At 45.1% G+C, this 18268-nt stretch overlaps 1 protein-coding gene across 1 annotated transcript; it reads right to left on the reverse strand.

Moving 5' to 3' along the window:
* Positions 1-778: 778 nt before the first annotated feature.
* On the reverse strand, positions 779-13124 carry LOC148138204 (putative G protein-coupled receptor 139). The gene is made up of 2 exons (XM_087981913.1): positions 12986-13124; positions 779-1686 (listed from the first exon to the last, which is right to left on the reverse strand). The coding sequence occupies exons 1-2, from the start codon at positions 13122-13124 to the stop codon at positions 779-781; spliced, it is 1047 nt and encodes a 348-aa protein (XP_087838039.1).
* Between the last annotated feature and the right edge of the window lie 5144 nt (positions 13125-18268).

Consider the following 18268-nt stretch of genomic DNA (forward strand, 5'->3'; position numbering starts at 1 on the left):
CACAGGAATATTGTCCGACGCTCACCTTTTGACCAAGTCACAGCCATTGCTCTCACATACAGAGTCCACGAGCAATTGCATTTTGCCGAAACCCCACACTCTGTATGTGCATCCCGTTCTGTTCCCCAAACAACAGATTGCAAACGTAAACGCACTCTTTTTCTCCAGCAACAGAAGCTAAGAGGGAGTTGGAGGTAGACAGGACTTGAAAGGTACAGGGAGAGCAAGACGAAGGAACAGTGAAGAAGAATGGGAGAGGGAAATACAGTGAAAAGCAATTACATAATAGGAGGTGCAGTGAGTAGAAATCAGAGAAATTGTGAGAATGGGAGAAAGATATGAATGGAGGGGAACAGAGAGAAAGTTGAATTCTGCTGAGGCCAGGACGGGGTGTTTAACACAGAGGTGAAAACAAGGACATAATGACTTAAACAGAATTCTTGTGTCCCATCCGGTTCCATCCCCTTCTCGGCTGACAAGGACATGGGTTAGAATCTCCAGCTCAGCTTCTTCAAAGCAAAGACAAACTCTACTGCTTGACACTTTTTAATGAACGTTTTAATCAGTTACGCATTGAAGTTATGGATACAGTCAGGTGAGAGCAGTGCCTTGTCTGGCTGGCCCCTGAGTTGAGAGAAACGCTGAGATATACCCCTGTAATCACCTATCAGAGGATAAGGATGGACAAACCAGTACTGTCCTCAGTCTATTACCATATTGACAAGCTGCTTCACTGCTGAAACATTGAATTGAAATATGAAAATCCTGAATTGATTGATTAATGAGTGAATTGGATTGATTTATGAATTTGGATAAAGGGATACTTCAGCACATTCTTCAACTGCTGTCTGAACTTTTTCTGAGTCACAGCATATATCGCTGTGTTTGTGCAGCAACTGAGAAGCTGCAGCATGAAGCCTAATTCCTGCACAAATGGATAGACAAACACAGACCTATACCCGAAATACCACATCCGGTTCCATATAGAATACACCATCAGCATTGACCATAACAAGATGAAATTGCCCGAGATCACAAACAGCAAAATTATGGATCTTTGTCGATTTCGCATTTCTGTGTCACACTGACCGTCCCCATTTGTGTGAGCACGCAGTCTCTTGCGGGCTCTGCTGGTCACTAAAATGTGTCTGACGGTGAAAATATTGAGTAGTACAATCAGGAGAAATGGAAGAGCCGGGTTTAGGACGTGATGGAGGAACTCGATTGCAGTCCAGACACGAGAGGATTGAACACTGCTTGTTGTGTGACAAAACCAGGGGATGTTATCCAGATTATACAACCCTGACAGCATGAAATACCAGAAAATGTTCTTAAAACAGCTCAGCACAGTCACTGTTCCAAGAACCACAGCCGCCGTTTTATCACTGCAATATTTACTTTTCAGGTTCTGGCAACAAATGGCTACAAACCGATCAAAGGTGAAAGTGACTGTGAACCAGACAGAACAGTCAGTTGCTGCATAAAGCAGTACGGCGTGGATATTACACACATGGATGTACAACAGGAAAGTAAACCCTTCCCAATAAACAATGGGAATGTGTCTCAATATCAGATCGAGGATAATGACCAGTAGATCCGCCACTGCCATGGCCCCCAGGTAACGACTGACACAGGGAGACAATCCACAATCTTTATGAAGCAGGATGAAGATTGTCACTCTGGAAACTGTAAAGAAGGTAAACAAAGAAATTATGCATCATCCTGGAGGTAAAGTTATCAGTTTTATTGTGGACAGAGTCAGATTTCAAATGGCTCACTGTATTTAAAGATCTATTGAAATTATTGGAGCTGTCATAACACAGCACAATGTCTGAATTACTTTAGAGATGTGACATAAATACAAGAATTTCTCCTTTCCCAAACACGGAGACGAACATTCATAAGAACATATATTTTCTAAGACATGGTCACACACTCGATCACTTGTAAGTAAACAAAGGTTACGTCTTTACATTTCCTGACAGGAAAAGTGAAAATCGTTTTTAACGGTTCTCACCGGTTCAACCAGTTCCTTCCAGACAAACGGAGGTTGGAAATTCCTGTCTTTCAGTCTAAGTTGTTGTGGCCATTCTGTCCTGAAGAAACGTAAACACAGACAATAAAGTTCACCCCATTAACTGGCCTGAATGTACTTCGAAACAATGTGTCCTTCTCCCTGCAACGTGATTTCTTTCTTGAGAATCATGTCTTTTGGTCAATTCACTGACTTTTGGCCAGTGACTAATACCATCAGTTGAAGAGCGCTCCATAGATTGTTCCACTCCTTTTTCCGTCCAACTGTTCTTCTCTCTCTTTGGGATTTCTCCCCAATTATCGTTTAAGTTTAACCCCTTGGTTCTGGAAAAAAAACTAACATTTTCCTCCGATGATCAGTTCACAAGACTGCATGGCTACTTCATAGAGCGCCAAAGTTCTACCCGCAAAAGTGAACCAGAGCTTCCAGCTGTCTTACACTTGCACACACGAACCTCTTCCCCGTCCATCATCTTTCTCAGGCTTAGTCCAGTGCTTCAGCGAAGCTCACCATCATTTGGAAAAGAAACACCCCATATTCTGCTCAGAGACTTTGCAACACTCTGGACTCAATATCGAGTTCAAGTTCACAAATAAGACTAATTGAAAGACAGGTGTCAGAGGGGTCCACTTGACTCGGGGCGGAGCTGAATGCGAGAGAGCAGAGAGCAATCTAGAAAGATATGTGAAATAAAATCTTACCTCGTGGATTTGTGTTCATTCCATATGCGAAGCACACTCTTTGCAAAACAATTGCGCCTCAGATTCCATTTTACTCTTTCCCGTCTAAACTTAAACTTATGCCCACTCACCATCTGTTCCCAATGCTGTGAAAAATGATGAGTGCATTCAGTCTATCCATCCCCTCATGACCTGATACACTTCTATGAGGACCTCACACAGTCTCCAACAAAATATGGGAAAATGTCCGAGTTTATCCAAACTCTGACTTCAAATGAGAGCGTTGAGTTCTGGCAATATCATTGCAAATTTCTTCTGTATTTTTTCCAGTTTAAAAAATCCTTTCGACAGAAAGGTGGCCCAACCTGAACACTTATACTCCAAGTTCGGCCTCATTAACGTATTTTTTTAGCTCTGACATAATTGTGCAACTTCTGTACTCAGTGCCCTGATCGATGAAGGCCAGTGTACCAAAGGCCGTCCTCACTGCCCTAACGATCTGTGACGCCACTTTAAGAGAACTGTGAACCTGAACTCCATGGCCCCACTATTCTGGTACACTCCTTCAGGTCCGAACATTGACCATAAAATTCCTACCTTTATTTGTGGTGCCAAAACACAACACCTCACACTTATCTACATGAAACTCCATTTTGCATTACTCGGCAGACTTCCCCAGCTGATCAAGATCCTGCTGTAATTTCTGATGACCGTCCGAACTTTCGATGGTATCATCTACTTTCGTTTCATCAGCAATTTACGAAGCATGCCTTGTCCATCCTCATTCAAATCAGGAATGTCGATAAGAAACTTGAATGTGTGACATGAGAATGCGGTAGGAATAGGTACCAAACAGCAATCAGAAACTCGAAATAAATCATCCTTGATCAATTTGACAGAACATATCATGTCGAGTCACACAGTAAGCAGTACTGGGTGTTCAGCTGTTTAAATCGGGATCAATGATTTAGCATAAATGCACTGTAACTATGTTAGGCGATGACGTTAAGGTAAACAGACAATTATATCATTCAGAGAAGGTGCAGAGTGTCCAAATGAATACTTGGAGGTGAAAACAGCGGGTAAAAGTTTGGAAGATCGAATATAACATGACATATCCCATGTCATTTTATTTTCAGGACGAATGTGAGGCAATATGTGAGTGAAAGGGAGAGAGAAGGCAGCATTCGTGATACAGTATGAACTGGAAGATTCAATCTTACCCGTTCAGTCTTCGGAAGTTTTGCTAAATCTGATGGACTGCTCTGTCATGTTCTCAGTTGTCCCATTTCTCTCAGTGGCACGTGATGAGCAGGGGGGTGTTTCAAGCCCCGTATTAAGGACATGACGTCAATCTGAAAGGCCATTTTTTCCTTGCACGTGAAGGGAATGGCTGACTGCTTCTAAATGAAGAGGCTCTGGCTGTTTTTCGGACTGTGGGTATTCACCAACACGACGTGCCATGCATGGGCCCATTGCAACATTAGATTCTATTATATTAGATTAGATTCTCTACAGCGTGAAAACATGCCCTTCGTCCCAACAAGTCCACATTGACCGCCCCCCCTCCAAGAGTCACCCACTGAGACCCATTTCCCTCTGACTGTTGCACCTAACACTATGGACAATTCAGCATGGCCAATTGACCTGACCTGCACATCGGTGGACTGTGGGAGCAAACCGGAGCTGGAATCGAACCTGGGATCCTGGTGCTGTGAGACAGCAGTGATAATCACTGAGAGATCCTTCAGTCCTTCTACTTCACTGCGATGACATGTGGACCATGCAGTTCCATGTATATGTTCATGAGTACCGCTATACTGGGAAAACAAGCATACACTGGGTAGCTCCCTGCTGAGAGAGAACGCATTGTATTCCCCTAATCTGCAATATATATCCTCCAACATTGATGTAAGCATCATGGAAGATGATTGATATGTTACCCATACCTGCCGTGCAATTTCCGGATATTCGAAGCTGAATGAAACTGTGACTCTCGCACCATCCTCCCCCTGGTGTGAAGCTGCAAGTCGTGTTGCAGGAGGTGACACCGCTCTGACCAGCTCCTTGATAAATCAGGGTTCCCTCACACACTGCTCTTGGGTTAAGTGGAGGTTGGGAAGGTGTTCTTGGAAATCCTTGAATGGATACATCAAATTACTTCCCTATCTCACCCACACTCCAAAACACACGCACGCACACACACACGCACACACCTGTGGTCATTGCATTTTCAGATTTTAGTAGGGCGTTCAACAGGGTTCGTCATGGTAGACTGTTAAGTACAGTAACATTGCATGGAATACAGCGATAAAAAGATATTTGGATAGAAAATTGGATTGAAGGTAGTAGTCAGAGAGTGTCGTGAAGGCCTACGTTTTGTGACCAGTGGTGCGCCAGAATAATTCGTTTAATGTTCATCTTTTGTGATTTATATGAATAAGTCGGAAAGGAATATAGGAAGTCGATCGTTAGTGAGTTTGCAAATGACACCATAAGTGATGGTTTAAGGAGCAACGATGAATGTTATCTCCGAGTCCGATGAGGCCTTAAGTAACTGGGTCGTTGGGCCAAGGAGTACCAGATTCAGATTAACTTTAATAAATGTAAGTTCCTGTATTTTGGTCTGGCAAATCAAGGCTGGACGTATGTACAGAATCAAGAGAGTTTTGCCGAACCAAGAGACCTTGGAGTACAAGTTCAGAAGCCGTTGATAATGGCTGACTGCTTCTGAATGAAGAGGCTATGGCGACTTTTAGGGCTGGGGGTGTTCACCATATGACGTGCCATGCATGGGCACATCGCAACATTAGATTAGAGTAGATTACATTAGTTGAGATTAGATTAGATTCTCTAATGCTTGAAATAAGTAGCATAGGCAGACAGGATAGTGAAGAAGGTGTTCTTTTCGATTGACCTTTTTTGGTCACTGCACTGAGTCTTGGAGTAAGGAAATCATGTCGTGGCCATGCAAGGCATTGGTTAGCCCACTTTTGGATTACAGCATTTATTTCTCATCTCCCTACTATTGGAAAAATGGCATGAAACATGAAATGGTGCCAATAAGATTCACAAGCATGTTCCCAGTGTTCGAGAATTTGTGCTGTAGGGACTGGTTGAATATGTTGGGGCTGCTTTACCTGGAGCATCGGAGGCTGAGTAATAACCTGAAATAAGCTAAGATAATCATGCGGGGCATGGATACACCTGATAGTCAATGTTCTTTTCCAAGATTGGGCGAGCCCAAAACTAGGAGGCACAGGCTTAAGGTGATAAGGAAAGCATGCGAGAAGAATGTAAGATCAAATGTTTCAGGCAGAGGATGGTGCGTGTACAACATGAGCTGCCAGAGCAAGTGCAGGAGGTTGGTACAAGTGCAATATTCAAAAGACATCTGGATGAGTAGTTAAATACTAAGTGCTTAGAGCGATATGGTCCACATTCTGGCAAATGGGACTAGATTAATGCATAATGTCTATTCGACTTGGATGAGTTATATCAAAGTAGCTGTTTCGCTGCTGCACATCACTATGAGTTTATGACACTGCGTTTTCAGAGTTTCCACTCCCTGCAGACTCGGCTCCATTTGTTGCTCATGTTACAGACCTTGATGATGCACTACAGTTCTCATGCTCCATCAAGAGTTGGAGCACGAAATCCTCAGGTCTCCCTGAATGTCTGAGACATGTCACAGAACAACATCCAGAAAACCACCTCCAGCAACTCCTCTAAATGTTCAATAACAGGAGCCAGTCAAATCCCCTCAGCTGCAAGTTAGATGTTTTGTTCTGTCCGGCACTGAACGCATGGTCTGCTCAGTGCGGCACACATTGGCACTGAGTGCACAGACACAGACAACGTTTCAGAGACGTGAGTCAAACCTGATGAACTCCTTGTCCAACATACAGCACCACAAGGGATACAGCAGAAAGTAAACAGCAGCCCGAAACGTACCATTTTTTTGTTTCTGCGGTTCACAAGGCCGGTACTTGATAATCTAAAGAGCAATACAACAAGGCCGGAAAAGGTACAGAGGGACTGGAAGATTCGTATTAAAAATGGAAACAGATACTTACTTTCCTGAGAACATATGGTAGAAATAGGGAAAAAAGACAAGAGGAGTGCTACTAACTGAAGGATTCAGACCTGAGACGGTCCAAATCACAAGAATGAGAACATTGAATAAAGGCATCGCAAGATCTTCACTCTCTCAACATCTGAATCTGGACCAACCCAGACACAGTAAAGAGGTACAAGACGACAGGCCAATATGGAGTGCTGCACGGACTATGCCAGTTTATTGTTCAGAAAGCTGAACTATCTGACCGGTATGGCGAGCATTAAAAAAAGCCTGCATATTGGTACTACAAGCAGTACATAACAGCATATCATGGGGAAAGTTGCATCCTATGCTGTAAGTGAAACTAAACGTGGCTCCTTTCAACTTATCGGACGAGAAAGTGAGGACTGCAGATGCTGGAGATCAGAGCTGAAAATGTGTTGCTGGAAAAGCGCAGCAGGTCAGGCAGCATCCAAGGAGGAGGAGAATAGACGTTTCGGGCATAAGCCCTGCTTCAGGAATGAGGAAAGTGTGCCTAGCAGGCTAAGATAAAAGGTAGGGAGGAGGGACTTGGGGGAGGGGCGTTGGAAATGCGATAGGTGGAAGGAGGTCAAGGTGAGGGTGATAGGCCGGATGGGGTGGGTGCGGAGAGGTCAGGAAGAAGATTGCAGGTTAGGAAGGCGGTACTGAGTTCGAGGGACTTGACTGAGACAACGTGGGGGGAGGGGAAATGAGGATATGGGCGGCACGGTGGCCCAGTGGTTAGCACTGCTGCCTCACAGCGCCTGTAGACCCGGGTTCAATTCCCGACTCAGGCGACTGACTGTGTGGAGTTTGCACATTCTCCCCGTGTCTGCGTGGGTTTCCTCCGGGTGCTCCGGTTTCCTCCCACAGTCCAAAGATGTGCGGGTCAGGTGAATTGGCCATGCTAAATTGCCCGTAGTGTTGGGTTAAAGGGGTAAATGTAGGGGTATGGGTGGGTTGCGCTTCGGCGGGTCGGTGTGGACTTGTTGGGCCGAAGGGCCTGTTTCCACACTGTAAGTAATCTAATCTAGATACTGGAGAAATCTGAGTTCATCCCTTGTGGTTGGAGGGTTTCTAGGCGGAAGATGAGGTGCTCTTCCTCCAACCGTCGTGTTGCTATGGTCTGGCGATGGAGAAGTCCAAGGACCTGCATGTCCTGTTGGAGTGGGAGGGGGAGTTGAAGTGTTGAGCCACGGGGTGGTTTGGTTGGTTGGTCCAGGTGTCCCAGAGGTGTTCGCTGAACCGTTCCACAAGTAGGCGGCCAGTCTCCCCAATATAGAGGAGGCCACATCGGGTGCAGCAGATGCAATAGTTGATGTGTGTTGAGGTGCAGATGAATTTGTGGCGGAAATGGAAGTATCCCTTGGGGCCTTGGAGGGAAGTAAGGGGGGAGGTGTGGGTACAAGTTTTGCATTTCTTGCGTTTGCAGGGGAAGGTGCGGGGATTGGATGTTGGGTTGGTGGGAGGTGTGGACCTGACGAGGGAGTCACGGAGGGAGTCGTCTTTTCGGAACGCTGATAGGGGAGGGGAGGAAAATATATCCCTCGTGGTGGGGTCCGTTTGGAGGTGGTAGAAATGATGGCAGATGATCCGCTGGACATGGAGGTTGGTGGGATGGTAGGTGAGTACCAGTGGGGTTCTGTCCTGATGGCGGTTGGAGGGGCGGGGCTAAAGGGCGGAGGAGCGGGAAGTGGAAGAGATGCGGTGGAGGGCATCATCGACCACGTCTGGGGGGAAATTGTGGTCCTTGAAGAAGGAGGTCATCTGGGTTGTACGTATTTGGAACTGGTTCTCCTGGGAGCTGATGCGGCGGAGACGAAGGAATTGGGAATATGGGATGACATTTTTACGGGGGGCAGGGTGGGAGGAGGTGTAGTCTAGGTAGCTGTGGGAGTCGGTCGGTTTATAGTAAATGTCCCTGTTGATTCCGTCGCCCGAAATAGAAATGGAAAGGTCTAGGAAGGGGAGGGAGGAGTCTGAGACGGTCCAGGTGAATTTCAGGTCGGGGTTGAAGGTGTTGGTAAAGAGGTTAAACTGTTCAACTTCCTCGTGGGAGCACGAGGCAGCGCCGATACAGTCATTGATATCGCGGAGGATTAGGTAGGGGGTGGTGCCAGGGTAGCTGCGGAAGATGGACTGTTCCACATATCCTACGAAAAGGCAGGCATAGCTGGGGCCCATGCGGGAGCCCATGGCTGCTCCTTTGGTTTGGAGGAAGAGGGAGGATTGGAAAGAGAAGTTGTTCAGGGTGAGAACCAGTGCAGTCAGTCGAAGGAGGGTGTCAGTGGAAGGGTACTAGTTGGTACGGCGGGAAAGGAAGAAGCGGAGAGCTTTGAGTACTTCGTGATGGGGATGGACGTGTACACGGATTTGATGTCCATGGTGAAGATAAGGCGTTGGGGAATGGGGAAGCGAAAATCATGGAGGAGGTGGAGGGAGTGGGTGGTGTCCCGAACGTAGGTCGGGAGATCTTGGACTAAGGGGGACAGGACCGTGTTGTGGTATGCAGAGATGAGTTCGGTGGGGCAGGAACAGGCTGAGACAACGGGTCGGCCGGGGCAGTCAGCTTTGTGGATTTTGTGCAGGAGGTAGAAACGGGCGGTGCGGGGTTGTGGGACTATGAGGTTGGAGGCGGTGGATGGGAGATCCCCTGAGGTGATGAGGTTATGGATGGTCTGGGAGCTGATGGTTTGGTGGTGCGAGGTGGGGTCATGGTCAAGGGGGCAGTAGAAGGAGGTGTCTGCGAGCTGGTATAAAGGTCGGTGCGCTAAACTACTACCGCACCTCCCTTGTCTGCTGGTTTGATAGTGAGGTTGGGTTTGGTACGGAGGGAGTGGAGGGCTTCCGAGGGTGAGAGGTTGGAGTGGGTGAGAGCTGTGGAGAAGTTGAGGTGGTTAATGTCTCTGCTCCCAGGTGTACCAATCCCAAATCCGTACAACCCAGATGGCCTTCTTCTACAAGGACCGCAATTTCCCCCCAGAAATGGTCGACTATGCCCTCCACCGCATCTCTTCTACTTCCCGCTCCTCCGCCCTTGAGCCCCGCCTCTCCATCCATCACCAGGACATAACGCCACTGGTCCTCACCTACCACCCCACCAACCTCCATGTCCAGCGGATCATCCGCCGTCATTTCCGCCACCTCCAAACGGACCCCACCACCAGGGATATATTTCCCTCCCCTCCCCTATCAGCGTTCCGAAAAGACCACTCCCTCCGTGACTCCCTCGTCAGGTCCACACCCCACACCAATCCAACCTCCACTCCCGGCACCTTCCCCTGCAACCGCAAGAAATGCAAAACTTGCGCCCAAACGCCCCCCCTTACTTCCCTCCAAGGCCCCAAGGGATACTTCCATATCCGCCACAAATTCACCTGCACCTCCACACACATCATTTATTGTATCCGCTGCACCCGATGTGGCCTCCTCTATATTGGGGAGCCAGGCCGCCTCCTTGCGGAACAGTTCAGAGAACACCTCTGTGACACACGGACCAACCAACCCAACCACCCCGTGGGTCAACACTTCAACTCACCCTCCCACTCCACCAAGGACATGCAGGTCCTTGGACTCCTCCATCGCCAGACCATAGCAACAGGACGGTTGGAGGAAGAGCGCCTCATCTTACGCCTAGGAACCCTCCAACCACAAGGGGTAAACTCAGATTTCTCCAGTTTCCTCATTTACCCTCCCCCCTCCTTCTCTCAGTCAAACCCTCGAACTCAGCACCGCCTTCCTAACCTACAATCTTCTTCCTGACCTCTCCGCCCACACCCCCACTCCGGCCTATCACCCTCAACTTGACCTCCTTCAACCTATCGCATTTCCAATGCCCCTCCGCAAGTCCCTCCTCCCGACCTTTTATCTTAGCCTGCTGGGCACACTTTCCTCATTCCTGAAGCAGGGCTTATGCCCGAAACGTCGATTCTCCTGCTCCTTGGATGCTGCCTGACCTGCTGCGCTTTTCTAGCAACACATTTTCAGCTCCTATAAAGTTAAGTCCAAATGCCGATGAGTGTAGCGCTGGAAAAGCACAACTCCTCAGGCAGTATCTGATGAGCAAGAGAATCGGCATTTCAGGCATAAGCCCTTCATCAGGAACGTCTTGTCCCTGATACATCGATTTTCCTATACCTCAGATACTGCTTGACTAGCTCTGCTTTCTCAGCGCCACACTGTTTGACTCTGATCAGCAGCAGCATCTGCAGTCCTAAATTTCTCCTCTAAATTGATGTCTCCAAATCTCCATTGTCCGAGTTCAAGGTGCGTGTAGGTGTGTGTACATTTGAGATTGTGTCAGAATGAGTGTGTGAGTGAGCGCATGCGTGTGCGCATGGGTCTGTGTCTGTGTGACAGATCAAGAGAAAAAAAAGCGACTGAGTCTGTGTGACTAAATTGGGAACCGTGGTATATGTGAGGATCATTGTTTGATAAAATACGTGCATGAAGGAAATTAGTTTAAAGATGAACTAGCAGGAGTTGGGGTTTTCAGAGAGAGAGATGGATGGACATTTAATGGACAGACAGGACGATGTCATTAAGAACATTAACATTAGTGTATTGCCGGATCTAATAACAATGCAGAGACGTTTTCACAGAAATGATCGTAACAGGGGATTTCTGGTGTCAGTTCGGATGGAGCTTCGAATCAGAATTTATTTCTACACATTTGAAGCTGGCAGTGTCAGTTGCAGATTATTCGAATCAATCAGAATATATTTCCCTGCTGAAATTTTAAATAGAAGTTTGGATGAGCGAGTCAGGTATGTTCTGGATGTTTCTGGAAATAAAAGAAGGAAATGTTAGGGCATGGTGTCGGAAATCAACTCATGGTCAAAGGGATTACCACAGTTATAGGTATCATTACAAGAGCCAGTGCTGGAATCTGTGCTGTTCATCTTTGACATAAATGATTTGGAGAAAAACATTGTTGTTAAGATTAGATTTTTGACAATGGAACAATTGGTGGAAATGTGAAAAGTGAGCAGGATTGTTAGCGGATCAAGCAGGAGGTACAGCGTTTGAAGAAATGGGCTGACCAATGGCAGATGAAGATTTAATTGGAAAAGTATGACGTGATACATTTTGTTAGGAGATGTACAGGTGATAATTGTAGAGTAAAAAAAAGAAATGCCGGGTGATCTGTGTGGGCAAGTCCACGGATCACTGAGGTTGGGAATGCAAATAGCTAAGATCGTAAAAATAAGGCATTTGGCATAGTTGGCGACAATGTAAGGGACATGAATTATAGCAATGAACTGCAGCTTTTTAAAACATTAATTTTAAAATGCACATTTGGAATATTGTGTACAGTTCTGATCACCACATTACCAGAAGGACATGAATGTTTTGGAGAGGGCACATAAAATAATTTTACGGTTGTTTGTTGGGGGGATTACATGTTTGAATAAAGTTTGGGCAGGCTGCGTTTCCTTACATTGGAATGCAGGTGGTTGAAAGGGGAAACTGATGGAAGTTTATAAAATTGTGAATAGCATGGATAGATTCGAAAATATGAGGCTTTTTCGCAGGGTGGCGTGGTCATTTACTTGCGGACACAGGTTCAAAATACAGGTATGCGGGGCAATTAAGTTAGATGTGCGTGCCAAGTTTTTCCCACAAAAGATGTTGTGCCTGGAATGCACTGCCAGAGGAAGTAGGGGAAGCAAGAAAACAAAGATCAGCATTCAAGAGGTATCTGGACAAATACATGGATAGGAAGGAAATAGAGTGATACACATCTTGTAATTGAAACAGCATTAATATGGAAGGACTGTATTGTTCATTATTCTTTGTTCTAATTGTGAATCGCCCGTTTCAATCTCAGAATTTTCCAGAGATGGGATAAAGTCAGAGGTAGGAAATGAAACTTGCATCCAAAGCACAATACAGTGAACTATAAGTTCTCAACATTAAATAAGAAGGGCAGTGATACAATATATTGTGGTTCACAGATGGAACTGAGTATGTCAACACAGAGAGACCTATGACGGGCACTGCTGAAGCAAAGATGGAGAGAATGAATGAACAGGTTCACTGATGCATAAAATAGTGGTTTGCACGGTGAATCTCTGGACTCAGTGTCTCAGCAGGAACAATAACTGTAACAAGGAGCGGAAGCATGAGAAGTACAATCAAACAGTCACACATAGTTTATCAAAACAATATTTGGACAATGAGACTTACGAGGGACACCAACGATAGCCAGGATGGGATAATAAATGTATTGAATGATGAATAGTACAAGTTCGATCCGACGTGATAATGGCAACCGATGATAGTACGTAGAAAGATACCAAATTCTCCACGCTAAACTCCTGTCCATTGCTGTAAAATTCCAGTCTATCATTCTCAAATTATCACCCATTTTTTGATAATTCCAGTTGAATGTTCTCAGATTCTGATCTCTTCTCTAAATTTCTCCGGAGTTGCTGAATCCTATTAGTGCTGTGGGTGATGCTTCCTCTCATACTATTTGATTAGACATCGAACGGAGCTCATTTATCATTTTCAGATATAAAGCCTCCACTGGCTTAATTAGAATCTGTGGAGACTTGCATTAATAACAGTCTCTAAACAAACAGTTTCAGTTAACACCTTCCTTGTATCACGTTTCATATCACAATGAAAGGGAACATTTACACAGTCTGACCGAAATGTTGAGGGTTGCTATGGGATGGACCATAAATCTTTGAAACTTTTTCATCTTTCTTCCTTGCTTACAGAAACAGTGTCAGAAGACTGTATATTTCTAACTGGTCCACTCAGTTTATACAAGGAGACAGGGATAAAATAATGCCCCAGCTGCATAAAATGACTTCTTCGGGGAATTGTTGCAGACCAGAACGCCGGGCAACGATATTCAGTACACATTGTCTCTGTGTAATGCTGCTCCACGTTTTAATTAGTGTGTTATTAAATTCTTTCATAACCTTGAAACATTATTCAGAGCATTCAGATTGCTGTTTGGGAACACAGGGAATCAATTGTGTTCCCATCTGCCAGTGACAGTGGGTTAAGAAGACAACATTCAACCCATTGTTGCCTATTATCACTTGACGAAGTGGAGCGCTGGAATGTTGCCTTATTTTGTAAAATGTATCGTCAATATACAGAGAAGTGTTGTTACAGCTTTACGAGTTGCTACTGAGATGATACCTGGAGTAGTTTTTTATTATGTGTGTTTATGTATATGAGAAGGGAGGGCCTCCATCAAATACAGTTGAACAGATGGTCATCATCCATGGGATACTGTGGGAAAATGTGTTACAGATGGACTGAAGGCGGACATTAGACTATCAAGCCTGCTACATACTAACAGCAAGAGGCCATTCAGTCTATCTAGTATGTAACAGAGGGACAGGGGGAGGCCATTCAGCCTCTTAAGCCTGTTGCAGCGGGATAGATGGGACCATTCATCCTGTTGAGCCTTTCACAAGGAAACAGGATGACATCGTCTACATTTAAGCCTGTTAAATATTAACAATTAGCTTTTAAAAAAAAATAGTTTTAGATGCTTCTTATTCTTATATTACCTTTGAAATTCTAATCTAGAATGTGACGAATTTTGAACATATTATGCAAGCAATTGGAAATTCTGACTGGGAAAAACGATTTGCGGGCAAAAAAAGGATGGTTGGAAAGTTCGGTGTGTTCAAAAATAAGATAACGAGAGTCGAGAGACAGTGTGTTCCCGTCAGTGTGAAGGACAGAAATGGAAAGTGTAGAGAATGCTAGTTGAGTACAGAAATTGAAGCTCCGGTGAGAAAAAGAAGGAAACATAGTATAGGTACAGTCAGTTGGGATCGAGGAATCCCTAATGGAGTATAACGGCAGTAGGATGATACTCATAAGAGAAATCAAAAGGGCAAAAAAGCAGAAATGAGATAACTTTGGCAACGAGTTTTTAGGAGAATACAAAGACATTTCGTAAGTACATTAAAGACAAAAGAGCAACGAGAGAGTGACGAGGTCCCCGAAAATATCCACAGGTTCTTCTATGTGTGGGGCCGCAGGGATGAGTGAGATGCTAATCGATTAATTTGCTTTAATGCTTACTGTGGATAAGGCTCTGGAACTAGGGGAAAAATAAATAGTGACCTTTTGAAAGTTTTCATTTTACAGCGAAGGTGGTAATGGATATCTCAATATGCACAAAGGTGAATCAATGCTGAAAGACTGATCATGGGCATCCCAGAAGCTTGTGGGAAGCTAGTGAAGTGAATGCTCGGTCCAATGCTAAGGTTTTCGTATATTGGATATCCACAGGAGAGGTGAAGGAAGACATGAAGGTATCTAACGTCAGAAAGTTGTGAGGAAAAGCTATGGAAAAATTGACCAGTAAAACTGACATCCGTAGTGGGCATGTTGTTGCAGGGGATTCTGATTGACTGTGAGGCAGCAATGTTTCCAATCAGCCATCGTGTCGACTTGGATTGAAGGTTCACCGTTTCTTCATGGTGAGGTCTGATGCAGACAGGGTACTGACGAAGGCTTTTGGTACATTGCTTTCATTGGTTAGAGTTTTGAGTATCAGAGAAGAAAGTCATTTTGTGGAACTGCAGGGCACTGGTTAGGCCACTTTTGGAATACTACATTTAATTCCATAGGAAAGATATTGTTTAGCTTCAAAGTGTTCAGAAAAAAAAATGCATGAATGATGCCAGGTTTGGAGTGTTTGAGCTATCGGGAGAGGCTGAACAGGTTGGGTATAATTTCCCTGGAGCGTCGGACCCTTGGGGACTCTGGGGGTAACTTTACAGAGGTTCATGGCATCATGAGGAGCATGGATACGTTGATCAGCCAATGTATTTTCCTGGGTAGGGGAGACCAGAAATGGAGGAACTAAGTTTACGCTGACAGGGGAAAGATGCAAAAGGGACCAAAAGGACACCTTTCTCACATGGAGGGTGGTCCGTATACGGAGGTAAAAAAAAGCTTCCAGGCGAAGTGGTGACTGTTGTTTTAGTTGCAAAATTTAAAATTCATCTGGATGGATTCAGAGAAGCAAGGGCCAAATGCTGGTAAACGGGATAAGAGTAGTTAATGATGTTTGATTCTGATCGACGGGTTGGACAGAAAGCTCTGTTTCCCTGCTGTGCAACTCTACGACTTTAAAAAGGAGGAGGCCATTGAACTATTGAGAGTGTCAAAGTGGTGCCGGAGGAGGCCATTCGGCCTCCACAGCCAGTTACAGAGGGACAGAAAAAGCCCAACCAACTTCAAGATCATGTTACACAGGGAGTGGAGTTAGTCGTCAGCCCCGATACCCTGTTACAGAGGGACAGAAGGAGCGTTTAGCCTCTCAAACTCCATAAGCAGAACATGAAGAGTTCACTAAATTTCTCGAGACATTTTACACAGGTCGGATGGTTTGAGCTATCAAGAGTGGATGTATACGCCTCAGCTATTTTCCCAGGCGCTTCGTTGGCTAATGTTTGGCCTTAAAAAAAATTTGTTAAATCGTGAAGGGCATAAATACGGTAACTAGTCAATGTTTTGCCCCTGGGATGGGAGTCAAAAACTAGATGCATTAGGTTTTAATGTGAGAGAGAAGGAGCGAAACAAAATATTTAAAAGATGGGAATATACACAGAAACGCTTGAGGTAAGGCCCAAATGCTGGCAAATAGGACAAGATTAATTTAGGACGTCTGGTCAGCAGGGAGTTTCTTTTTCTCTGAATTTTATTTCCCGGCTTCATATCTCTATGAAGGGCCAATTGGAGGAGACCAGTTAATTTCTCAAGCCAGCAACACAGTAATAGGAGGAGTCCATTCTGCCTCACGAGACTGTTAAAGGGGCCGAATTAGGCCAATCAGCCTTTCAAGACTGGTAGACAATAGAAAGAGAGGGCCATTCAGTTTCTGCATTTTATCATATCAAAGCAGAGCCAATCAGCCTGTTTGCTTGCTCAGTAACTCAGAAAATAAGAAACAAAAATCTATCATTCCGATATTGAGGATGTTTTACAGAAATAGGAGATAGGATTTCAGTTAATAGAAGCTGCAAGAAATGTGAAGAGGACATTCAGTCCCTCAATTCCATTCCACAGAAACAGAAGGAGGTCACATCGTTATCCAAGCCTGTTACTCGGGAAAAGGATTTGGGCATCTTTTTTCACAAAGCTGTTGAATAGGAACTCGAAGCAGTCATTCAATTGCTCGCGACTGTTACACAGAAAATTTAGGAGGCGAGTAAGGCCGCAGGATCACATTGTGTTTGAAGAGAGGGAGGTGACTCCCTCCGCACCAGTATTCGACACGAGGAGAGGAGGGGAATTGGCTTGTAATAAACAGAAGTATCTGAATAAGTTGCAAGAGTGGGCCTTCAATTCTGCTCTGCCATTCATTAGACGATGGCTGATCTGATTGAGGCTCCTTATTCATTTTACACATATTCCCCTTTCAGCCGCTTCTCCTCCATTCTTTGCTCATTTTGCAGATTCAGATGCTTGAATACAGTCACCGTGACGTTTCCACTGTGGGTCACGAAAGCCCCTGGTATTCCTGAATATCCACAGCATCTTAAAACTCAATGACAACATCTGCACTAACTTTTCAATTCAAGAATGATGTCAGAGCATTCGTCTACACGTTCGAAGCACGGTCTGATTCAATGACAATTGAGAGGATTCCACATGTTACTGATCACATGATCAGCAGAGAACGACCAATACAGGCAGCAGCAAACAGGCAGAGAAGAAGTTCCAAATACGTGCGTGTCTCAAAGCTGCTGAAAGCCCCTGTCCATCACTGAGGACCACACGGATATCTGTAAGTGATAGAAAGCACGAGCCACATTTTTGTTTGGTTCAGAGCTTCTTAATGGTGAGACCTGATGTTCAGGGTGAACAACACTAAGGCCAGGGAAAGATACAGGGCAAGTATTCTAGTTAAAACTAGACATTTGCTATATTTTTTAAAATGCTGAAATATGTCGGTACAGAAATGTGACAAACTGGGTGAGTCACATGTTGGAGGATATTCAGAAGAATGAGAGCATAAATTAAAGTAGATCTGCTGAAATGGTTAGTTATATCACATTCTGAATCCACCTCACAAAATCCGTCTTGACACCACAAACCCCGACAGGATACATGTTAATTTTGGAGCACTATGTAGATCAGACTTGTGTGCTGCCCAAGCGAACATGACAATCTGCCCGGAATGGGAGATTGTGCCGAATGCTCTCATGCATGGACCTGTATTCCGAGACGAAATACCTGTCCAGCTGGAGGAGCATCAAGACATCGCTTGTCTGGTGGTGAGAAGCTCACGACCTGTGAAATTCCTGATGTGCATCTGGTCGGTCAGCACCACTGCACGTTGCACTCGAAATAATTGCAAGAGGGTAGATTTTGTCTCACATCTCCTGCTGGAAAGTGCCTCTGCAAAGGAGCCTGGAGTAAGACGCAGTGTTTATTTCATTCTCGCTGTTTGTCCAGAGCAGCGCGGTGAGACAGGTCTGT

Source organism: Chiloscyllium plagiosum, unplaced genomic scaffold, assembly GCF_037043375.1.
Source record: "Chiloscyllium plagiosum isolate Xiang-an unplaced genomic scaffold, Cpla_swu_hap1 HiC_scaffold_41, whole genome shotgun sequence".
Taxonomy (NCBI): domain Eukaryota; kingdom Metazoa; phylum Chordata; class Chondrichthyes; order Orectolobiformes; family Hemiscylliidae; genus Chiloscyllium; species Chiloscyllium plagiosum.